General features: G+C 42.6%; 2 protein-coding genes across 6 annotated transcripts in view; one reads left to right on the forward strand and one right to left on the reverse strand.

Annotated features, from left to right (window-relative positions):
* MBOAT2 (membrane bound O-acyltransferase domain containing 2) overlaps positions 1 to 14,679 on the reverse strand; it is a 167,105-nt gene extending 152,426 nt beyond the window's left edge. The window contains exons 1-2 of the mRNA XM_061460780.1: positions 14,536 to 14,679; positions 8,578 to 8,697 (exon numbers count right to left, since the gene is read on the reverse strand). The gene's annotated coding sequence lies outside the window, so the exon portion shown is untranslated. The remainder of the gene's footprint in view (positions 1 to 8,577; positions 8,698 to 14,535) is intronic.
* The window catches only part of ASAP2 (ArfGAP with SH3 domain, ankyrin repeat and PH domain 2), a 91,350-nt gene continuing 82,130 nt past the window's right edge, over positions 14,413 to 23,632 (forward strand). Inside the window, exon 1 of one of the 5 annotated variants that reach the window (XR_009744622.1) lies at positions 14,413 to 14,596. Coding sequence is in view for 4 of the 5 variants with exons in the window: in XM_061460778.1 (XP_061316762.1) it covers positions 14,471 to 14,596 (126 nt within the window). In the remaining variant the exon portion in view is untranslated. Of the gene's footprint in view, positions 14,597 to 15,186; positions 15,304 to 23,632 lie in introns of those variants that run through there. The other 4 variants (XM_061460778.1, XM_061460776.1, XM_061460775.1 and 1 more) reach the window with 4 other exon arrangements.

Consider the following 23,632-nt stretch of genomic DNA (forward strand, 5'->3'; position numbering starts at 1 on the left):
CTGGTCTCCAGCTGGACATTGAGCCATTGACCACAACTCTGTGTGTGGCCATCCAGCCAGTTCTTTATCCACTGAGTGGTCCATCCATCAAATTGATTTCTCTCCAATTTAGAGACAAGGATGTCGTGTGGGACAGTGTCGAACGCTTTGCACAAGTCCAGGTAGATGACATCAACTGCTCGACCCCTGTCCATCAGTTCTGTAGCCCCATCATAGGAAGCCAGCAAATTGGTTAGGCAGGATTTCCCCTTAGTGAAGCCATGCTGGCTGTCACCAAGCACCTTGCTGATATTCATGTGCCTTAGCATGCCTTCCAGGAGAATCTGCTCCAAGATTTTGCCAGGCACAGAGGTGAGACTGACTGGTCTGTAATTCCCCGGGTCATCCATTTTCCCCTTCTTGAAAATGGGGGTTATATTTCCCTTTTTCCAGTCGTTGGGAACTTCACCTGACTGCCATGATTTCTCAAATATGATGGCCAGTGGCTTAGCAACTTCATTTGCCAGCTCCTTCAGGACCCGTGGATGGATCTCATCAGGACCCATGGACTTGTGAACATTCAGGTTTTTAAGATAGTCTCGAACCAGTTCCTCTCCTACAGTGGGCACAAGGTCTTCATTCTCACAGTCCCTGCATCTGCCTTCCAAGACTTGGGTGGTGCGGTCAGAGCATTTGCCAGTGAAGACCGAGGCAAAGAAGTCATTCAGAACCTCAGCCTTCTCCAAATCCTGTGTAGCTATTTCTCCCGAGAGCTTCTTGAGGGGGCCTACATTCTCTCTAGTCTGTTTTTTATTTGCTATGTACCTGTAGAATCCCTTCCTGTTATCTTTAATACCTCTAGCTAAGTTTAATTCTAACTGGGCCTTAGCTTTCCTAACCTGGTCCCTAGCTTCCTGGACAACATCCCTGTACTCTTCCCAGGCTGCCTGTCCTTGCTTCCACTTATTATAAGCCTCCTTTTTCATTTGAATTTTCCTCAGGAGCTCCTTATCCATCCAAGCAGGTCTCCTGGCCCTCCTGCTGCACTTCCTTCTAGTTGGGATGCAACACTCCTGAGCTTGTAGCAGGTGATCCTTGAATATCAACCAACAGTCTTGGGCCCTCCTCCCCTCTAGGGCTGTATCGCATGGAACCTTACTAAGCAGGTTCCTGATGAGGCCAAAGTCTGCTCTTTTGAAGTCCAGGGCAGTGAGCTTGCTGCACGCTCTTCTCACTGTCCTGAGGATCTCAAATTCGACCATCTCGTGATCGCTGCATCCAAGGCTGCCCTGGAGCGTCACATTTCCAATCAGCCCTTCCCTGTTGGTGAGCACGAGGTCAAGCATGGCACCTCTCCTTGTCAGCTCCTCTATTACTTGCAGAAGGAAGTTGTCTTTTACACAATCGAGGAACCTCCTGGATTGCTTGTGCCGGGCCGTACCGTCCTTCCAACAGATGTCAGGGTGATTGAAGTCACCCATGAGAACAAGGGCCGGTGAGTATGAGGCTTTTCCTATCTGTCTATGGAGTGCTTCATCCACAGAGTCCTCTTGATCAGGCGGTCTCTAACAGATCCCCACAGTAATGTCTCCCATAGCTATATTCCCTTTAACCCTGACCCACAAACTCTCTGTGGACTGCTCACCTGTCCCCAGACACAGTTCCATACTCTCCAGCCTATCCCTAACATAAAGGGCAACTCCCTCTCCCTGCCTGCCAGGCCTGTCTTTTCTAAAGAGCCTGTAACCTTCCATTCCAACACTCCAGTGTTGGAGCCATCCCACCATGTTTCTGCGATGCCTATTATATCATACCCCCGTAGACGTGCACACATCTCTAATTCCTCTTGTTTGTTCCCCATGCTACGGGCATTTGTATAGAGGCATCTGAGCCGAGCTCCAACTGAAGCTGGCTCATTGGCTGGAGAGGCTGGGATATCTCTACATTGCTCCAAGCATTTATTATAGGTTCTGGCAACTGACTAGTTGTGTTGGAATGGAATGATGCCCCCCTCCCCCAACACATCTAGTTTAAAGCCTCCTTGACCAGTCCGGCAAGCCTCCTACCAAAACTGCTCTTTCCCTTATCATCAGACCAGCTCCACCAGCCCCCACTAGACCTGGCCTACAAACCTGGGTCCCGTGTTCAAGACACCCAAACCCCTGACTATGACACCACCCTTTTAACCACTTATTAACCTGGACAATCCTCCTAGCTTTTTTTAGGTCCTCCCCTGCATCCTGGAGAATTGATGAAAAGACTATCTGAGCTCCACAGCCCCTAACCACCTCCCCCAGGGTTCTGTAGTCCTTCTTTATGCTCCCCAGGCTACTACTATCTATATCCCTAGCACCCACATGTGACACCAGAAGTGGCTAATAGTCCATGGGACTTACTAGAGCAGGCAGCCTCTCTGCCACATCCCTGATCCGTGCCCCCGGTAGGCAACACACCTCCCTTGAGACAGGGTCTGGCCGGCAGACAAGTGCTTCTGTCCCTTTCAGTGTAGAGTCCCCTACTACTATGACCCGCTGCTTTTTCCTAGCGGCACCAGTAGAGATCTTCTTTACCAGTGCACCAGCCGGCTGTTTCTGGCTCGAGTGCGCTTCCTCATTAGCCCCCTGCAGGACAGCAAAGTGGTTCTGCGTGGGGACAGGGGATTTAGGGGAAAGTCCCTTGCTTTCGGTTGTCCTTTTCCTTCTTTTTTTTTTTTTTTTTGTTGCTTTTTTTGTCACTAAATCCCAGCTTCCCAGGTTAACGGCCTCCTTCTTTCCGTCATGAGGTAGAGGTGAAGCTCGAGGCTCCTGCACAGTTTGGGCCAGGAGCAAGTATTCCTGCTTCCTCTCAGCTTCCCTGACATCTCGCAGCCTATTGACAGCATCCCGCAGCTCAGCCACCTGCTGCAGGAGGACCTCCACCAGGGAGCACCGAGTGCAGCCCTGCCCATTGTGCACCCTCCCCTCACCAGACCAGTGCAGGCACTCTCTGCACCCCGAGCTCTGCACTGCAGCCTCCCCTCTCATCGGCTCTGTCTGGGTGCCTACGCTGGCCACCGCCGGGGCAGCCAGAGCAGAGCTCCCACACCGGGCCCTGATCATACGACGAGTGCTCACCGTCCCGCTCGCCTGCCCGCACAAACTGCCTCGCCGCGCTCCCTGGGGCAGGTTTTTACCCACTCGGGGCTGGTGCCGCTGCTCCTGGCTCCGCCCCCTGTGAGTCAGCTGCTCGCTCTCGTCAGCTGAGCTGCCGGCTCTGGGCAGGTCCTGTCGAGGACTTGAGGCTCCCTCGGTGGCTCTTGTCGCTCTGCGTTGAGGCTCCTGGACGCTGATCTCTCCCCCCGGTGTTGAAGGCGTCCTCTCTCGAGCTACTCACCTCAGCAATTCAATATCAATAAGTACATTTTCTTCCTTTGAAAAAACACACTTTTCTGTATGTACATCTCATCTGAAAAGCTTTAAAATCATCCTTGAGTTTAAAGCAAGGAGCTTTAAAAACCTCCTTGGCAAGACAGACCCTAACACACAGTCTTTCTTTAAGGCTTTGTTGGCAAGTTCCTCATGAGAGAAACAAGGAGTGAGTAAATTCACTCAGATGAAAAACCAGATCATCCCACTGTACCTTGCCACTGAATCATTGCAATACCTCCCATTCCTGTGTTTCAGATGCAAGTACTGTGTTTTGACACTCCATTACATTTTAGCTATTTTCCTTTAATAAAGTGAGTCCCAAGCCACCTAATCAAAGCTCTCCACTTGTTCTGATGATAGGCATAAGTGAAAGTTTTGTTATAAAATTAGGTCAATAAAGGACTGCTATATTAGGTCACTGAAGAGCTCATACACCCCCTATTACACAATGTCTGCTAGTAAAAGTGAACTACCAGTGACAAACCATGACAGTGTAACAACAGTAATGATAATGACACTTAGCTACCTCACAGTTGTTTGGAGTTCTCCACAAAACCAGCATTTTTCATGCAAATAGGAAGTCAGAACCTGATAAAAATAATTTATGAAAGTGACATACTGTTTTGCAACAAATAAGCATTATGTTAAGGCACAAAGTCTAAACACTCTTTTAGACTAGATAATCATTCCCACTGTACTTCTGGAAAGGCATAATTGTACAAAGAATTGCACTAACTCACACACATGGTCAAATAGTGTGTCACAACTGAAACCTCAGTGCTTGCAGGTACATTTTATTATTGCTGTAATATAATAATTTGTGGTGACATGAGACACCTTCTTCTGCAAACTCCTATAACATTGCTTTCATTCTTACTCACAATTTTCCAAACAGTGGTTGTAGCCAATAGTAGAGCTGAACTAGCCTCATGCAGCAACGGGGAGAACCAGAGGATTACATCAAATAATGCACACAGGCTGTCACATGCATGTCACACAGGCTTAGAATGAGGATAGAGAGAGGTTAAGCACTGGCAAGAGGTCATTTTATGTCAATAGAAGTGGAGAGCAATAAGTTCAGTCAGCTGATTATTTATCTGGTATGAAATTTTGCTTGAACATTTGGCTGTGGGATACAAAAATGCTAATGTGACTCTGTGGATATTCTTGAAAGCATAATAAATTTGAAGAGTAGATAGATAATCTCATAGAAATAAATACTTTGGCCCATGCTGAAAATGGCACTCATGACAATACTACTTAGACATTAGAGATACTGCAATAATTGGTTTCATGTAAAACAGATAGCTAAAGACATTGGATTAGTTCCCAGGAGTGTACTAGAATACATCATTGAAGATGGGTTCTTTAATTGAATGCATATAGGAATAGATATAACAGCTTGAGCCATACACAGTATGTCACAAACTTTAACAACCATGGCCACATTTCATTTTGCACACTATCCTACCCCATAAACCAGCTTGTTTCAAATTTAAAGGTACAGAATGCAGTCTATTTCCTGAAGTGGAGTTTTATATTCTTTGAGGAAGGAAACATCATCCTGATTTTTAGTGAAAAGAACCTAATATAGTCCTGAAGCAATATAAATAATAAATCTCACTGTTACACATTTATAAAGAATCCATCAGTATGATACATATTTAACAAACATGCACTTCAAATTTCATTATATATGTATTTGAAAATTAACTCCACTTCCTTGGTTTCCATAAATTGTCCTGTATAGCTGGTTTATATATATGGACTAAGTATTTTTATTTTCATTTTCCATTTTTTAAGTATATTTATAGAAATTGAAATACTGTTTGAGCTACATTTACTTTTTTCTGACTTGGGGGAAGTGGTATCTCTCCATTTTTTTCTTATAGGGGCCGTCAATATCTAGACTGAGTTTTTGGTTAAGTGCATTGGTAGGGTGTACCTACCCTGTTCTGATTTTGCAGTTGTACATGTGGAAAAGTAAATACAGAACTACTCAAGCCACAAGGACCACAGACCACTCTAATGAAATAATCAGACATCCTGCATTAAAGAATTTCCTCCTTTTTTTACTTTGAAAAAAAAAAAGTTATTATAAACCAAATAATCTCTACCTTTGGCCAAAGACAACTGTGCACTGTAATGGTTCTCGTATGAGAGTTATCATAAGACAATAGCTTTGGAAATAAAGTGCTATGTTGTCCTTTAGTGTAAAGAAAATGAAAATACGCGAATGGAAATCATGTGACTTCCTTGGAATGTTTTATTAAATCTCAATTGACTCTTGTAAATTGCTTTCAAATTACTGCACTAACTCTTTTCCCTTGTTTAGAGATGAAGCAATGTAGTATTTACTCAACAAGTCTTTCAATACTTCAAAAATGCTTCAGAAAAAGTCTTAGCTTTCAAAATGGCATACGTGCTTTGAAGCATATACTTGAATTAATGATAAATTTTTGCAGAATGTATTATTCTTTTACAGGACAAAATAAGATTGTAAATCCATAAACATCAAATTAGGTTGCCTGCAGTTTGCACCATGGTAGCCTTGTTTCAGAAGTGTTCTGAAACCACAGGAGGGAGTGGATTGCATCAGCTCTCAATCCAGTGAAGATACTTTCCATGACACGCCATTCATGCACACAGCAATTATGCTCAGATTACTCTGACCCACATGGACAGTCTTGTTCTGCGGAGCCAATTTTCTTCATGTACCGCTACCTGGGATGCTAATGCAAAAGAATTAAGATCTGCCTTAGGCTCCTTACATGCATCACAGTAAGAAACTGCACTGCACGCAAGCACTGCTGCATTTGAATGCTTAGTGCCAAGTCAGTTGTTAGTATTTCCTTTTTTTTTATTTCCTTCATAGGATACTGTAAATGTTGATGTTAACATATGTTAACATAAAAGAGGGATTTTTTAATTATTATTTTTATCAGATAAATTTACTAGCTACTACAAACCAAGCAACATACTGGCATGTGATTTGTATCTCTTCATTAATAATCTGCTCGTAACCTTTTATGCCAAGACATGAAAACTTCATTACATACGCCACAATGTTTTACATCTCCTTGGATTCTAAGCATTGGTATTTTCTTGATGGACTTTCTAAAGCATTTTTTGAGGCAGCAATCTCTTTTTTAGTTATTTTAAGGCACATCATGATGGTGCCCCTTTTTCTTTTTATCTAGACTTAGATTGTTTTTTCTTTTTCCTGTGGTAATACATTCTTCTACCCACTGAGAACTGTGACTCATTTTTCACTACCTTTTAGTCATTAGATAGTGACACCAAAAGAAAGATTAGCAGATACCTTAAGAGTTAGTGGAACTGCTTAAACACAAATAAGGCTGATATAAAAGGTCTGAACTTTTTGCCATCCACAAGTCTGTTCATTTCTACTGAAGTTCATCACTGTCTGCCACTAATCCTACAAAGCTTGGGAGGGATCAGCTACTCATAACACCAGTGAAAGCAGGTCTTTGTTATAACACTCTCAGGTTTTTTGTACATTATTGAGGCTTGTAAGCCTCATTCAGACTGTCTGTTACTTAGCAAACATTCTAACTACAATATGTGTATATAATTCAGTGCTTCAGAAAAATCTGTGCTTTTCTCCTTTTTTTTTCTGTTAATTTCATTAATCACAGATGTTTTTATTTACAATTCATGCTTACAATTTCATTCTCTATCCACAATAAATGCCTTACAAATAAACACTTTTTTTTTTTTTCCTTCCCCTTAGTGGCAAAATAATGATTGCATTGATAAAGTTCAAAGCTAGAATGTTTTGCCTGTAGTGGATTTATTATTACCGTTATAAATGTTACCTTCAAAGAGTCAAAGTTAGTTATCCCAGTCCTCCCTCTTTAATGAAATTATTTTGTTTCCTTAAACTGTGTTTAATAACTAATAAGGGTGACTGGAAAATTAATATACATCTTGCTGTATTGATTTAGTTTTAGTTCATTCTGTTTTCTCTGTGAAGTCTACAAGCCTTCGGGTCCTATCTAATGTATTAATTTCTGACATGTGCATCTTTCTACTGCCTGAGCTCCTCTGCTGTTCTGAAAAAGCCTCAGAGATTATTTAAATTCTATGCTTTGCTTTTTCAGCTGTTTACCATTTCCCACATAATTTTATTATGTACTTCAAAACATTATAATTGTACTCTAAGAAACTCCATTATCATATCAAGTCTAACTTAACACTGAACAGCGTTAAGTTTAGTCCCTGTATCCATTGTCCTGCAACTGCAGGAACATTGCCAGACCCTGCCTAAAAGTGCCTCGCAGCAATTCCATGCTTAGTGCTGCGTTTCAAAATGTACAGCTACTAGTGTTGGAGGGTAATGACTTAGTAATATGCTGTGCATAAATAGGTAAGATGCAAGCAACATTAAGATTGTAGTACTATGATAAGTACAATGAGAGCAAAGTGCATAATTATTTAGATGATGGCATAGGCAACACAATGGTGTGCTTAAAACCCACAAAATGCTAAATTCGGACCTACAGAGTGCAAGGCCACTGTGACTGCAGCAGCTTGATTTCAGCGAAGTTAGGTGCCAACTGTAGCATTACTTTACATACTTAGAATGAGCCCGACAGTTGGGAGAGATACACATTCAAAAACAGGATCCTAAACCAAGAGGGAAAGGATGAAGAACTGATCTCTGTGTATCAGTCTCAGTCCTTTCTGGGTATTAGACATAAAGAGATGGGTAAGTACATCAGCAGTTAAACTGAACTATTTGAGAACAGGGACTGTAATAACCAAAGTACTTTTTGTTCCATTTTTATCAAAAGAAATTAAAAATGTCTTTTTATATTAATTTTGTGTTTAAACTGGAATCAGAATGCTTCACTTTCAGAAGCTAAATACCAAGAAAGGGAGGTTAGACTCACAGAACTGGTGCAGAAGACATGGCTGTTTCTAAAACCAAAAAAGATTACAATATTCTTACAATCATTCTCAAATTCATCTGTCTTAAGAGATTTTAAAACACAGAGTATATTTAGTAGTGTGTATTAGTGCACTGTCCAAAGTCCTAAAGCGTGCTTACGCATCTTCAGGAAGACTTTGAGAATTCAGAACCTATGCGAGGGACTTTTCTAACAACTTAGCAATATGGCTGATTGCACTCCAGGACCCATGCTATATTTTTGTGCTTCTAACTTACCAGTACAGATGTGAAAAGGTGTCCCTCTCAAAGGAGATGCACCATGCTCTGTGTTACAGGGGGGCTGTTCTCAGTCTTGCCTGCTGATTATGTTCAGTTGCATCAATTACTTAATATATTCTGAAAAAAGGACAATTTCTCTGAGTTCTGGAAGGCAGATGATTGTTGTTGCTCCTTCCAACTGAAATATTCTATTCATACATGGTGCTGTGCTATACAAACTATGTCTTCTCAGTATAATTTGAAGGAATGACCTTATCCACAGAATCCTTCCTGCTTGAGATCTTCCTGAGGCGTGGATGGTATCCCAAGTTTTATAGATTCTGTAATCTCTTTCCCTACTACTCAGAGCTTCTATAAGCACTTCCCCTGGAGGATGCAGGCCCGTTGTAAGTCTGAAATGCCAAACTAGCTGAATACAAGTGTCAGGAGATCCTGCAGAACAAGACCTTGCTCAGGCAGAATTCACGAGCATGACCTCTGAAGGAAGTTCCTTTCTGCACTGCCTAAGGCCTGCCATGTCCCCCATGACCAAACAGCTGTCCTGCAAATTAAACTAACATTTCTTACCACTTCCCATGGATTCCAGATCATCAGCTGCAGGCAAGAAACCAGTGCAGCAAAGGATGGCCCCTGAAAGGCACCTAAGGCAGCTAGTTCATCACTACCAGGTATTCCCATTCAAACTTATGTCAAGTGAGTGGCGTAAGTTTGAATAGGTGAGGACTTTATCATATAAGGATAGCAGACTTTAGGTGAGAAGATTTATTTTTGTTTCTAAATGTATTCTCTACTTTAAAGGTCATCCTATTTTATTTAACAGACATTCATGAAGTACATGGTCCCATCTGTTTCACTCTTGCTTGGAAGCCTGACTCTGGGAGATGAAATAGAATTTTGCTCTTTTCTTAAATTCTACTTTGCTTTGAGCCACGCGTCATTGCAATGGGGAAACTTCAAATTTCTATACTTATTTTCTGTGCTAAACCCAGGTGAACTTCCATCTTAGCTTGCTTCTTTGACAGGCTTTCTCTACCTCACTCAGGCCCTAGCTAGATGAATTTGCATTTAATTTCTTAGGGTTTCATAGCCTTCTATGTTGCTTCTTTGGAGAGAGACCACTTGCAAGTTCCCATGCCCTTTCAACTAAACAGACACTAACTTCTGCTTCTGTTTGATCCATGACATTAACCTCCAACTCTGAACTGTTACATTTGAAGGACACAAGGTCTATCACACCTTCCCATGCTGACCCCCATAATAATTCCCTCTTAAACAGCCCAATCTATCTCAAAATCCTTCTTGAAAACTCTGTTTGAAATGTCTTATGAAACATTTGGGCAATAGCGCACTGAGATCACAGACTCTCATGCAGATCAGTAACGGTCAAGTATTTCCTCATATTCACTCAATTGCACTTCCATTAGCTAATTTTAGATGCTCAGATCTCCAGAGGCTGCCTTGTTGTTCTGTGTATGGTATCTGGTCCTTGGTTTGGGTTCTTAATTAATGGCAGTGATGCAAATAAATATTTTGACATAGAGATAGGATTTCTAAAGGCTCAAAAACAAAAGTGAGAAAAAAATTAATTAAGTCTATGTAAGGATTTGAAGGTCTGACATGTTTTTTATAACACTAACTGACAAAACGATTAATACTGGTTTAAAGTCAATGTAGGAAGAAATGTTTGTACAAATCAAGTATTCTGAGCTTCGTATCTTCTGCAAGGGAAAGATACCTAAACCCTGATATTTCACATCACTTTATAGCATTGTAGTCTATGCTTATCTACAAGATTAGAAGCTTTTCAGTAATGTGCAGAGCTTGGATCTTTAGAAAGTGGTTTTGTTACTTATTTCTCTTTAGTAGAAGACATCTAACTTTGCGACTGGGTCAAAGAAAACAGTGACATTTTATGTAGTATTAATTGCAGATAAGAAAGAAAGAGTGTCCAAAGCCAGAGGAGAAGGAGCAATGGTGAGCAAGCAAGCAGGAAAAACCTAGAAACGAAATAGTAGTACCAGATCCTGCATAAGCAAGCTTCATTCACAGCTGTTTCATTATTGAACCACTCCACTGCAACACTTGTAAATTCAAAGAATAGGCTGGATGCTAAAATTAAGTGTTGCTCCTAAATACCTAGAGACCATAATGGACAAGTAGATGAGCCAGTACAATACTAGGACCAGAAAGTCTAATGATACTCCTGAATGTAACAATGATGGAGTAGAGGACCAAAATAATAATTTATTGAGGTGTTAGAACTGTAAGAATGATGGAAAGGCTAAGAAAATATCCTTTCACTGAGAGACACAGGACTCACACACACTAATGAAAGTGTTACTGCAAAGTAACGAGTTGGCACATGTCAGTTGACCCACAGTCACCATCTGGGTACTCAATCTTGGTTTGTGGCCAATGCAAAGCAATTCAAATTGGCTCTGCCCTCTTCAAAACAGGGAAGTTGATCAGCTTAGTTTATCAAGAAATAAAACTGAGAAATTATTTCATTACAGTGTATAAGAATGCTCACAGGGAGAAAAGTCTGAGTACTGAATAGCTCCTCAACCTACAGAAAAAATTGTAATAACAAGCAACAGCTGGAAGATGCAGTAATCTTGACTTGCCTCTGTCAGAGTACACTGACAGAAGCAATGGCTTCTCCAAACTGTGAGTCTTGAGATCAAGGCTAGATAATTGTCTAGGGTCACCCAAGCACAAGTCTTCAGCTTCAGAAACAAGAGAGCTGAGTCAAATGCACAGTCTGTCAAGCAAAAAGGCCTAGCAGTTTCACTGGGATGGCAAAGTTCTGAATCTATTCAATGAAAGATTAGAAGCTATCGCTGCTTCTGGCCTGACCTGCTATGTAAACACAGTCTACAGAATTTAAAATTTCATTGTGTGAACTGTCTTCACAGTATCACAGTATCACAGTATGTTAGAGATTGGAAGGGACCTCGAAAGATCATCTAGTCCAATCCCCCTGCCGGAGCAGGAACACCTAGATAATGTTACACAGGAATGTGTCCAGGCGGGTTTTGAATGTCTCCAGGGAAGGAGACTCCACAACCTCCCTGGGCAGCCTGTTCCAGTGTTCCGTCACCCTCACTGAGAAGAAGTTTCTTCTCAAGTTTAAGTGGAACCTCTTGTGTTCCAGTTTGTACCCATTACCCCTTGTCCTATCATTGTTTGCCACTGAGTAGAGCCTGGCTCCGTCCTCGTGACACTCCCCCTTTATATATTTATAGACACTTATAAGGTCACCCCTCAGTCTCCTCTTCTCCAAACTATAGAGACCCAGCTCCCTCAGTCTTTCCTCATAAGGGAGATGCTCCACTCCCCTAATCATCTTCGTTGCCCTGCGCTGGACTCTCTCCAGCAGCTCCCTGTCCTTCTTGAACTGAGGGGCCCAGAACTGGACACAATACTCCAGATGCGGTCTCACCAGGGCAGAGTAGAGGGGAAGGAGGACCTCTCTCGACCTACTAACCACCGCCCTTCTAATACACCCCAGGATGCCATTGGCCTTCTTAGCCACAAGGGCACAGTGTTGGCTCATGGTCATCCTGTTGTCCACTAGGACCCCCAGGTCCCTCTCCCCTACACTGCTCTCTAACAGGTCGTTCCCCAACCTATACTGGAACCTGGGGTTGTTCCTGCCCAGATGCAGGACTCTACACTTTCCCTTGTTATATTTCATCAAGTTACTCCCTGCCCAACTCTCCAGCCTGTCCAGGTCTCGTTGGATGGCAGCACAGCCTTCTGGCGTGTCAGCCACTCCTCCCAGCTTAGTGTCATCAGCAAACTTGCTGATAGTACACTCAATTCCCTCATCTAAATCATTGATGAATATATTAAATAATACCGGTCTTAGTTGTATACACTCCAATATCAAACTGAAGATGCAAGCACTAGAGACTGCATTGATTTGCTGCAGATAGAAGAGCTGCTGCAAAATTTAAAATTTAGTGTTATTTGCCTTTCAGACCCCCCAAGGCTTTCACCCCTTTCAAAATTTCTAAATACATATGGAAGATACGAAGTCTAAAAATGCTAGTTTCCTAAGTTTTGGTAATAGTGTAGTAAGTATTGCTCTGAAGGTAATCACCATCACCTGATACAAAAATGGAGATGTAAGATCCACATATTTTTAGCAAGAATGAGTATTTATACTCAATCTGGTCACAAATACACTCACGTACCATGTAACATACAAATACATGTTTAATGCATTAGCACCATAACAATTTATACCTGCATATGCTCCATCAACTGAAACATGCACAAGACTTAACAAAGAGGGTGGTTTATAATACACAGTTATGTGGAAACAGAAGTTGAAAAGCAACATAATGGTGGCAAATTTTATGAGAGAAAATAAGGAAGTTTAGAATGGAAAAACTAGTAAGAGTTAGAAAAAGGGAAAGAACATGCAGATAGTCATTGTTCATCTGTTTTGCTACAACCAGTAGAATGAATATGGTCGATAAGCTTTATTGCTCATGTTAAAGGACAACTTCTCACAACACTAGCAAGGATCACAATGGGCTGTAACATCTGGGTAGGCCTGCAGTTATTTATATGGGCATTTTACAAACTGCAGCAAAATAGTACCTGCTGACTCATCTGAATTCCCTGGAGAGTTTTAAAACCCAGCAATAAAGAATCATTTACAGACAGCTAATAACTCCATCACCAGAGGAGAGTTTCTGGGCCAAAATACAGGCTTCCATTCCTTTCTGCATGAAGAAGCTAGAAGTCCTAAGGGCTTTGAGGCCAAGAGAAACCACTGCTGTGGACCACATTCCCAGTATTCCCAATGCAAGCAAGCACCATGCCCTGCTGGTGACACCTTGCAAATCTCCTTTTCTGCCCATCGGTCACAAATGCCACAGCTGTGGCTGACCTGTGTTCTTTCTGTCTTGAATAATCCTTGTCACTTTATATTAAAGTACAAGGCATCTCCTCCTCTTATAACACTACTTCGAGTACAGAAAAAAGCTTTCTAAGAATTTAGATACAAATGTTGGCCTAAAACTATTTTTGCACAGACCTCTTGGGAATTTGTCAGCATTTCTCAGCTTTATCTCCCTCAAAACTCGGGCACAAACTCGTAAAATAGATTAACTTGTCGAAATACAGATTATGAATTGTGAGGGAAGAGCCTGTCCCTGCCACCTCCGGGCAGCCACGGAGGGGACAGTGCGAAGACCTGTCCTGCGGGCTTCCACCCGTTACATCAGGTAGGCATGGCCCCTCACCTTCCCCTGCCCTTGGTTTTTGTTGTTAAACACGATCTTAATTACAGGGCTGGCTTCGCCTTGCCTGCCCCTCGGATCACCCAGCCACAGGCTTCTCTTCAGCTAGAGCCGCACTGCTCCTGCCACAGCTTCCCGCTCCCTCTCCTCTCCTCAGCGGGGCTATGAGGGAAAGAGGGAGGGGGGCGCCATCTTCTCCGGGCGGGAGTCAGGGGGCGAGTGCGCGGCGGCAGGTCTCCTCCGGGCGTGCGGTGACTGAAAGGGAGATTCACGCGGCCGCGCCTCGGCCCGCCTCCTCCCTCTGCGTGTGAGATCGAGGAGCAAGCGCAAGGGAGGGCGGGGTATGGAGAGAGCTCCCGCCGCCGCCGCCTCCCCTCCCCACCGGTCGCCGCTGGGCGTGTGCCCGGCCCCGGTGCTGCGTGACCGCGCACGGAGGAGGAGTGTGGGTGCGGGGAATTTCCTTGTGTGGTGGCGGAGAGGGAACAGCACCGCTCCAGACGGCGGAGCTGCGAGGAGGGCGCTGCCGCCGGTTGCCGAGCGATGTGAGGGGGGAGTCCCCCCTGGGCCCTCCCCTCCCCCCGGAGCCGCCTGTTCCCCCCCCTCCTCCTCCTCCCCTCACTCATCCCCGCCCCGCCATGCCGGACCAGATCTCCGTGTCGGAATTCGTGTCCGAAACCAATGAGGATTACAAGTCACCTACTGCCTCCAACTTCACCACCCGGATGGCCCAGTGCAGGAACACGGTGGCGGCCATCGAGGAGGTGAGTCCCCGGAGGAGAGGCGCGGCGGGGAGGGGAGCGGGCTGCGCAGCCCCCTCCGGCCTGGTTGTCCGCCGCGGCGGCAGCAGAGAACAAGGCACTACCGGCACTGGCTCCTGCCGCTCCCTCTCCCCGCCTGGCCCTGAGGAGCGCCCTCGACTGCCACTGAGAGGAAAGCGGGCTCGTGGTGGAGCGGGGAAAGAAAAGAAGGGGAGGTGGGGGGAGGCTGAGGCGCTGCTGCCCTCCGGCCCGCGGACTCCCGCTGCGCCCGCCTCCCCCCTCTGAGCTCGCCCCTCAGTGCACAGCGAGGCTGGAGGGCTGGCCGCCGCCTGCATGGCTTCTCTTAGTCTGGGGGTAGGGGAATCCGACCCTTAGCTTCTCTTTCTCCTCCTGATGCCTGCGGAGCCCTAATTCGGTCGGTTTCTCCCGCCCTCTCACCCTCCCTCTTACCTGGGGGGTTATTTGAATTCTCCAGCCTCCCCTCTCTGCCCTTTCCTTTACAGCGACACCTGAAACGCCTCGGCTCCCCGCGCCTTCTTCCCGCCCCACTGTGGGGGGCTTCGGTCCTGCCAGCCCGGCGGTACGAGAGGTTGGAGTGTCCTTTATCAATGTGTGTGTGTGCCTGCCTGCACAGGTGGGATTTAATCTTCTTTCCAGTCCCTGTGCGTAGAAATTTAAACATCTTCTTCCCCTCGGACATATGCTTTAAGGTAGCGTTCCCTCAGGAAACGCTTCTCCAGGGCCGTGAGGCGATGCCTGCCCCTCGCTAGACAGCCCCCCGGAGCGGCGCCGGCTGGGCTTCCCCTCGGTGCGCGGGAGCCCCCTCTTCCCTGCCAGGCTTGGACAGCCTGGGCTGCAAATACTTAGTAGGAGTCGCTTTTGTCAGAGAGCGGTTTGTTTTTCTTTCCAAATATTCGAAACGTGCAATTGAACCTGGCGGTAAGAGCCCTCCCTGCTGCAGAGGGTGGCTGCCAGCGCTGGGGGAAGAGAGAGAGACTGAGAGTCTTCCCTCGTGTTTCAAATAGGAGCGAAATCTGGGACAGGTCTGAACACAGTGAGAGTACATTCCACATCCCAGTTGTATATGCACAATGAAAGAGGAAGCATCTGTGTATCTGATTCCTCTAGCAGCTTCTCTGAAATAACTTGTAGGAGGGGGGGATCTTGCTTGTGATGCAGATTAATTTGCTCCATCTACTTGTTACATCAGTTCTTACATTGAGTGTTTAGTTGATTTGTTTTGCAGTAAGCATGTATTTTAAAAAGAGCCTCTTCAGCAGTCTTGTCAGTAGTTGATGTTCCTTCTTACAAAAGAACTGCCACTAGCAATGGATTATTAATGTGTCTTAAGTGAACAAAACCTGGGTTAGGTGTATAAACACCCTTTTCAAGATTTTCCTGTTTTGCCAGTTCCCAAAGCCGCTAGAGCAGAGAGTTGAATTCAAAATAATCTGCACAGAAGTAGTTAGTTTTGTTCCTGAGATAATTTTCTTCCCTGCAAGCTTGCACTTAAATGCCTAGGTTTAATTATACCTTATTAACCTGATAGTCTTAACATCAGCAATTCTGAATTAAAGGTAACTTTTTCTTAAAGATTATTTTTAATAGTGAATCTGTTGTAAGGGAGAGCTGCTTAATAGTTGATTATCACAGAATTGAAGTTAGCATTTGGGTCAAAAGCAGTTTTGCTGGATTTAGGGATTATTACAAGTCTCATGAAAATTGGTCTTTCTCTAAATCAATTTCTAAAGCTGTATGTTTGCAAAGATGTAACACTTCTCAGAAAAAACCAAAAATGGTTTAAATTTCTGATGATACAAAATTTATGTATGACGGCATAAAATTTGTAACATGTGTCTTAAAGTCTTTTAAAGATTTAACTCAATAAGTTACATTTTGAAAACTTTTTTTACATGAGGAGAATGATATGCATTTACAAATTTGCATATGGTGGATTCCTTATTTAATCTGCTTAGCATTTGTTTTTGTGGAGAAGTGTAGCAGAGAAAGAAAATCAGTACGATAAATCTTTGTATCTCTGCATATTTTGGAAATCAGACTCTGCTATTTTAGGTACAAAAATTATCTCTTATATTAATGATGATAAAGAATGTGCCTACTGTCTTATGGATCTAATTGAAGTTTGCAAGGCAGGATATGAGAGATTGCACTGGCTATAGCTGTTTAATAGTATTCTTCTATCTGGCACTTTTGGCAAAGTATCAGTAGTTGCTGGCTGTTTGTGTGCTGTCCTAAAGCCTGTGTTGAAATGACTATTGATTATTTTTTTTCTTTGTGATTTATCAAGAGGAACAAATTAATTTTCAAAACTGTAAGATTTTTTTTTTTCAAATCCAGACTTCTTTGGTTTGGAAATACTCAGGTCATTTAGGATGATGTGCCTGTTTTTTCAGGTTGTGATCCTTTGATAAAAAGCTGTCCATAAGTTGTGTAATAGAGATATCAGTGCTCAGCACCTTTTTTTCTAAAATACTAGGCAAGAATTAGTTCATCAGCTTGTTATGAACTAAGTCTAAGTAAAGAATGCATCTAAAAATGTACAGGTAAATAAAAGAGCTGTGCATTTTTAATGTCACAGGCACTGTAGAGCATCAGTTTCCAGTGTGTGCTGCTGTGTTGCAGTAGACAGTACAGTTCTGAAAACTAGGAAGTCCGGCTGTGTATAGTTTAGGGAACATGGTATTCAAAACAGTTATTAGGTAAGTTGAAGCCATGCTGACTGCTGCCTTTGTGTAGGCATTGGTTTTAACAAGAGACTGGAAGAGTTATTTAATTGAAGACAGTTAAGTGTTTGTTTTCCAGGATATTGAATACATGCATTAAATAACAAATTAAGTGGTTAATACTGGTGCTCTGAGGATGTCTTTTAACTGCTTTTCCCAGCAAATCCATTTCTGGAATGGACTATGCACTGCCTGCATGAAGCCAGCTTGAGTTTCCCAGGCCTCTCCTTGGAAGCAGAGGCACAGGGGAAGGCAGAGCAAAAGCACAGGAGGTAGGGGCTAATGTGGCTCGTTAGCCTGAGCTCAGCTCTGTGCAAACATGGATACCTGCTTCCAGATTCCACTGGGAAGTCTTTTGCACTTTTAACATTGTGGCTTACCAGTTTTGTGATTCTTAGGTAATTAGCAGGTATCTAATAGTGTCTTAAAAGTTTAGTTAATGAGGCCTTGCTTTCAGTGATGGAGTAGAAAAAACTTGGTAAGTGAGGAAATCAGTAAGATATTGGACAATTATAAGTGTATAATTTACCAGTACATCTCCGTGGGCAGTGGTATTGCCTTACAAGTTCAGAAAACACTGATTTATTAACTGACCTGTGTCAGTTCAAAAATATGATTTTTTTTTACTGGTTTATGTGATTGTAACGCTGCTTACAGACCCTGGATCATGGCCTTTTGTGATCACCAGAAGCTCCTGCACTGCAGTTTGGGAACTGATGCCTATTCAGACAGTTGGAAGAGAATCTGATCCTTTGCAGTCAGTAGTGGAAAAGGGATTAGGAAAGGCGTGCTTATAGAACACAGCATGATTTCAGAGGAAAAGGAATCATGTAATATCTACATTGTTCTCAGATTAGGGTGTTGCTTAGCAAAATATTGGGAATCTTTAGCTTCTGCTAAAACAAAATTAAACGTGAACAGCATGTGTCACAGGCCCTTACAGGTTACTGTTTAATCTTTGCGTGTGTGATAGTGACTAAGATTAAACAAGTTTTAATTGATAGAGTGCAGAGCACAGCCACATGACTGGGGGAGGAGTTGCTTGAAATCAGTAATCTAGTCTGACAAATGCAGTCTTTTTAGTTGACTTGCTGTTAAAGGTCCCAGGATCTAAAAATGTGTGGTGACCATTCTTAAGATACAAAAGCTTAAAAATCTGATTTTGGTACTGCTATTTGGTAATACTACACATCTTTCTTTTTTGTGCTATAAGTTAAATAAAATAGTCCCTAAACTGTAATGGAGCCTGCAAAGTGGTCCTAATACCTGTGAACTTTAAAGATTTTTAGAAATTATTTTTTATAGTATTTTAACAATTAGAATCCAAGTGTGTGACTTTTGAGCATGAGTTAAGTTTTACAATAAACTGGAACTGAAAGCCATAAAAATCCTCCCTGTTTATTTATGTTCTACCTGTTTATCGTGGTCCAGTGCTTGTGGACCAAGAAAGAAGGGTAGGGGGCTGTTGTGCAGGTTACTGTGTGAACAGAGAGTAGCAGGCAGTTCATGCGCCAAAGACATTTCCATCTAATGTCTTGGTGGTGAGGCTGACTTGAGGTGTAAAGTTTACCCCACTTACTTAAACTTTGTTGCATGCATGGATTTCCCTGTGAAGAGAGGAGAATGGAAATATTGACAGTTTAATAAATTACTGGAACACGCTCCCCACGATAGTAGCTCTTGCTGCTGGGATGAATGTCTGTAAGAAGTAGACAGGATGAATCCTGTAAGAAGTAGACAGGATGAATATGTGGTGGAAAGATTGAAAACATAAAATCAAATGAAACAGTACAGTAGTAGTGAGGCTGGTCTTAGTTCTCTGCATAGAAGTAGATTTTAATTGTTTGAGGTCTATTTAAAAGCCACTCTGCAGGAATTTTGTAAAATCCTTGCAATTAATGTTAAAGCCATAACTTGTAGTTTTGGGCCTCTACCTGCCTTTGTTCTATAGGCCACCTGAGGGAATCCCACCATTTTCAGCTGGCTTGGAGAGGCATGAGGGATTGATGATTACTGAGTTTTGTTCCCTCTTGAATGTTAAAATTCTTTAATTCTCTCTGCTCCATTTTGGTTCTACGAAGCTAACAAGGGCAAGAAGGAATAGCAGCTTGATAGGGTGGGTGAATGTGAGACTGGAGACATGCATACATATGTGGGTTTTTTTAAAATTTCTGCTTTCCCCATTATGTATTTTTTGCTTGTCAGGTCTTTAGGACTGGAGTTCTGTTTTCCTATAGTGCATGTTTGTGACTTGTTTTGGGAAACTATGTGAAGAAGGTGTTTTTGTGTACTTAGAGAAGCAGTAGGAAATGTCATATGTTGCAGTGCATTTTGAGAAATTTACTGCTATTACTCATAAATTTCCTTTTATTAAAATATGTCTTTGCCCAATATAATGTGGTGTTTGCTAGAATATATTTTCACACTTTTCTTACCTCGCTGCAGTTCATTAATTATATGCTGTTTAAAATTTTTTTTTTTATGTCAGCTGCTACTTCGTTTCTGGAATTGTGATTATCTGTCATCAGCATCTAGAGAGGTTTCTGTGAAAGCCATTGACACAAATCGTATGCTGATTTCAAAGGGAGTGTGGGAATTTTTTTCTTTCTGAGAGGAATACAGAGCATGGAAGTTACAGAAATACAGAAGCTAAACTGCAGATCTTCAGCTGGAGCTTTGTGCATATTTTAAAATGCAGAATTAAAACCTTAAACCTTTAAAGTGCAGACAATGTGCAGTCAGTTAAAGCAATTTCAAGCCATATTAAGTAGCTTGCTGTGCACCTCACTTTGGTGCATCTAATGATGTTTCCACTTTCTGTTACCAAATGCTCCCATTCCCCACAGGAGGATCAATGGAAAATACGTGCTCTTCTGAAGGATTTCATGAACTGTGGCTTTTATCTTTTGAGTTTTCCGTAGCGCCACTGCATTTCTCAGAATCATCTGGATTTAGTATATTTCTTGCTGATGCTAAAAGAGAGTAGATGTGGGAAGTGGCTAATTCTGATTAGGTTTAATCCACCTTCACTTCCTCTTCTCATCTTCATGTTGTTCTCTTTTAACCATAATATACAGCAATGGTAGGTAGAGGTGGGGCGTTTGTTCTGAAAAGCATTGCAAATTCACAGGATAGATACAAGTCTAATCCCTGCTCCAAAGCACTTATAGTCCATATGTCAAGTGGACATGGCCGCTGAGGTGGAGGAATCCAAGAAAACTTGGTGTACCTGACTAGTGTGCTGTGTTTGTAGCTGAGTTGCTATAAAGTGGTTTATTTGTGTGCATTAGTGATTCTTAAACACTGTAGTTCAGCTCTTAAATTCTTTTATTTTTTTATCATTTGCACCTTCTGTGTATATTTATTAGCTCTGGGAAAGTTGGGCCTAGCCCTGTTTAAGTTAACTCTTCCCTCTGTCTTGGGTATAGCTTCTCATACTTTTTTGATGTTTAGAGTCTCCTTATCTCTCTTCTCAAAGCCCCTTTGCTGCAGAGGTCAGTGGTGCTTTGCCTGACCTCTGCAGAGGTCAGTGGTGCTTTGCCCCTTCGCTGGCAGCCTTGGCCCAGCCCTGTCCATGGTACTAGAGCCATGGCTGGGGCTGACATGACCTTCCCACTAAACTGGGGTGTCTCTTATGGATGGGCTCACAGCAAGTCTTCACTTGCCCTCAGTCCTCACTGGCTCTGAGTAAATGTTATATTCTTAATGAAATTGCTAGAGAGGGAGGAAGAGTCATTCTCCATGTGAAATCTTTCTGTAGCTTCTCCAGCTGTGAGGCTATCTTCCATCCTTGCTCTCCCTCCCATTCTATGTTTAGTGATATATAGTTCAGAAGAGTTTGTGGAAGCTATAAAATGGAAGTGTTGGTAAGATAAGCACCAACTAAGCTTTGGTAGGAAAACATGAAGGTGTGATTTTAAAAAAACTAATGGGTGTTTGTGGCTGGAGTTAGTCTGATCAGAGGGAGGGGGTGTCATGAATAAACAAGAGATGGTTGGTATTGCCTACTGATAAGTATTAGAATCAAAGATCACTCTTTTTACATTTAGTGCAAAGGAGAGTGCTTTTAGAAATATGGAAAGAGATTCAGGGTTTAGTATCATGAGTAGATGTGATTGAGGAAAACTGTATTTGTCAAGGCCAGAATGTTGAAATAATTAAAATTATGAGATTATGGATAAAAACCTTAGCTTAGCGTGAAAGTCTTTATTTTAGCGATAATATGCAGAAAGGATCTGTATGGTTGATGATAGATTTCAGTTTAAGAGAACCTGTTGGTTATGGTCTTGCAAAGCGGGCTGTCTGCTAACACTGCAAGCATGGAGGAAGAGTGCAAGAGGAATAAATAAGATCTGTATTTCAGCCATGTTATGTGATGACAGAGGCAGGAAAAGCTAATGTGAGAATCACTGAATTAGCAGAAATTAAGTGGATGTTGTGGATGACTCTGGAAGTAAGTGGAGTGTTTGAATGACTGGGGTTGCATTCATTGTGTACTAAAAGAAAAAAAAAGCAAAAAAATATATTTAAGGAATGAATCAATAAACTGAGTGCTGGTGAGCTCTGCAGAACTGAAGATGTTATGTACTAAAGCTGGAAGAATGTTCATGAGCTATCCTAAGAAAGGGGAAAACTGTGAGGAAAAGCTACAGACTTGAGGAACACCAAGAAGAATGTCCCAGATGAGCCAGGCCTGTCAAAAATGGGAAGAAAAAGCCATGTAGTCAGAGGAGAGTTTTGGATTAAAGAGTATGAGAGAAAAGACAAATTTGCAGAAGTCAAGCTCCTTTAGGAATGAGAGCAGACAGTAAAGAGCAGAATCACTGTTTAATCACAGAGTTGTGAGGAGAAAAAGAAAGGATAATGCAGTCAAAATGCAGCAGTATTAAAGATAATGTAGGTATTGTAAGATCTAGAAGAGTGTCCTGCTGCAGTTTCTGAGCTCAAAGTATGGGAGAAGGTAGGGTGGATAGCAGGGAGAGGGATGCAAGTAAGCAAAGCAGTAAATAAAACTGTGAGCTTAAAGTACTCAGCTTGTTGGGGCTGGTTAACTTATTTTCCAGGATTCTGAAAGAACTGGGATGGTAACTAGCAGATACTCCTAGCAAATCCTCTGAAGGCTAGGATGATAGCTGATTTAGGCTTAGTGTTCGGAAAGCAAGGGTTCAGAGAAAGGAAGTATTTGCAGCTAGTAAAAATGTTTGCAAAGGATGTAGAAGTGCAGACCATAAAACTATTACATTGAGGAGGAGAGGTGTTCTTGCTCATAGCTTGCACATATCCTGGAGGAGTGGCAGGTTAGCAAAGTAACCAGTTCCCCTTCTTGCTTCCACAAATGCTAGAAAAATACTGTGAACAACTGCCACTGCTATGCAAGTAGACAGTACTTTCAAATCTGCTTTCATGTCTTAAGTTGTAGCATAGTCAGATGCTCAAGAACTTCATGTTAGGAAAATTGTGTAGCTCCTTGTTTACTCTTTCATCTGTGCTGGCAGTTTCTCATGGAAAAATAGAATTACTGAGAGTTACACTTGTAAAGCTGTAGAGGGGGATTACACCTAGAGTAGAGTTAAAAATCTCTGCTTTGGTCCATTTGTATCTGAAGGGGGCCTATAGGGATGCTGGGGAGGGACTCTTCAGTAGGCACTGTAGTGACAGGACAAAGGGGTAACAGGTTAAAACTTAAACAGGGGAAGTTTAGATTGGATATAAGGAGAAAATTCTTTCCTGTTAGGGTGGTGAGGCACTGGAATGGGTTGCCCAGGGAGGCTGTGAATGCTCCATCCCTGGCAGTGTTCAAGGCCAGGTTGGATGAAGCCTTGGGTGAGATGGTTTAGTGTGAGGTGTCCCTGCCCATGGCAGGGGGGTTGGAACTAGATGGTCTTAAGGTCCTTTCCAACCCTAAGTATTATATGATTCTATGATTTTAACAGACAGATGGGGTGTTGGTTTTTGTTTTTGTTTTGTTTTTTTTTGTTTGTTTTTTGGTGGTGGTTAGGTGTACGTAACTACTGATCTTATTGCAAGCTGACGGTGAGATTGTTTCTCCTTTTTTTTCATAGCCTTTTTCCCACACGGTCTTACTGTTAGCATCAGTCTCGGGCTGTTCTGCGTGCAAAGTGTTTACTGTATGTAATTGCTCTCAGTGTGGGGAGTGGAGGGGGGAAGAGACATAAGCTTGAAGAGTTTGGGTATTAGATAAGAAATTTTTTTGCAATTAAGATGACTGTCAGCTTTTATTTGGACTAAATCCAGACTTCTTTAATGAAGTTTACATCAATGTAGGGCTTAGTGG

This window comes from Pezoporus flaviventris, unplaced genomic scaffold (assembly GCF_033815535.1).
Source record: "Pezoporus flaviventris isolate CSIRO_AGI_PZ_B2104156 unplaced genomic scaffold, CSIRO_AGI_Pfla_v1 ptg000031l, whole genome shotgun sequence".
NCBI classification, from domain to species: Eukaryota; Metazoa; Chordata; class Aves; order Psittaciformes; family Psittacidae; genus Pezoporus; species Pezoporus flaviventris.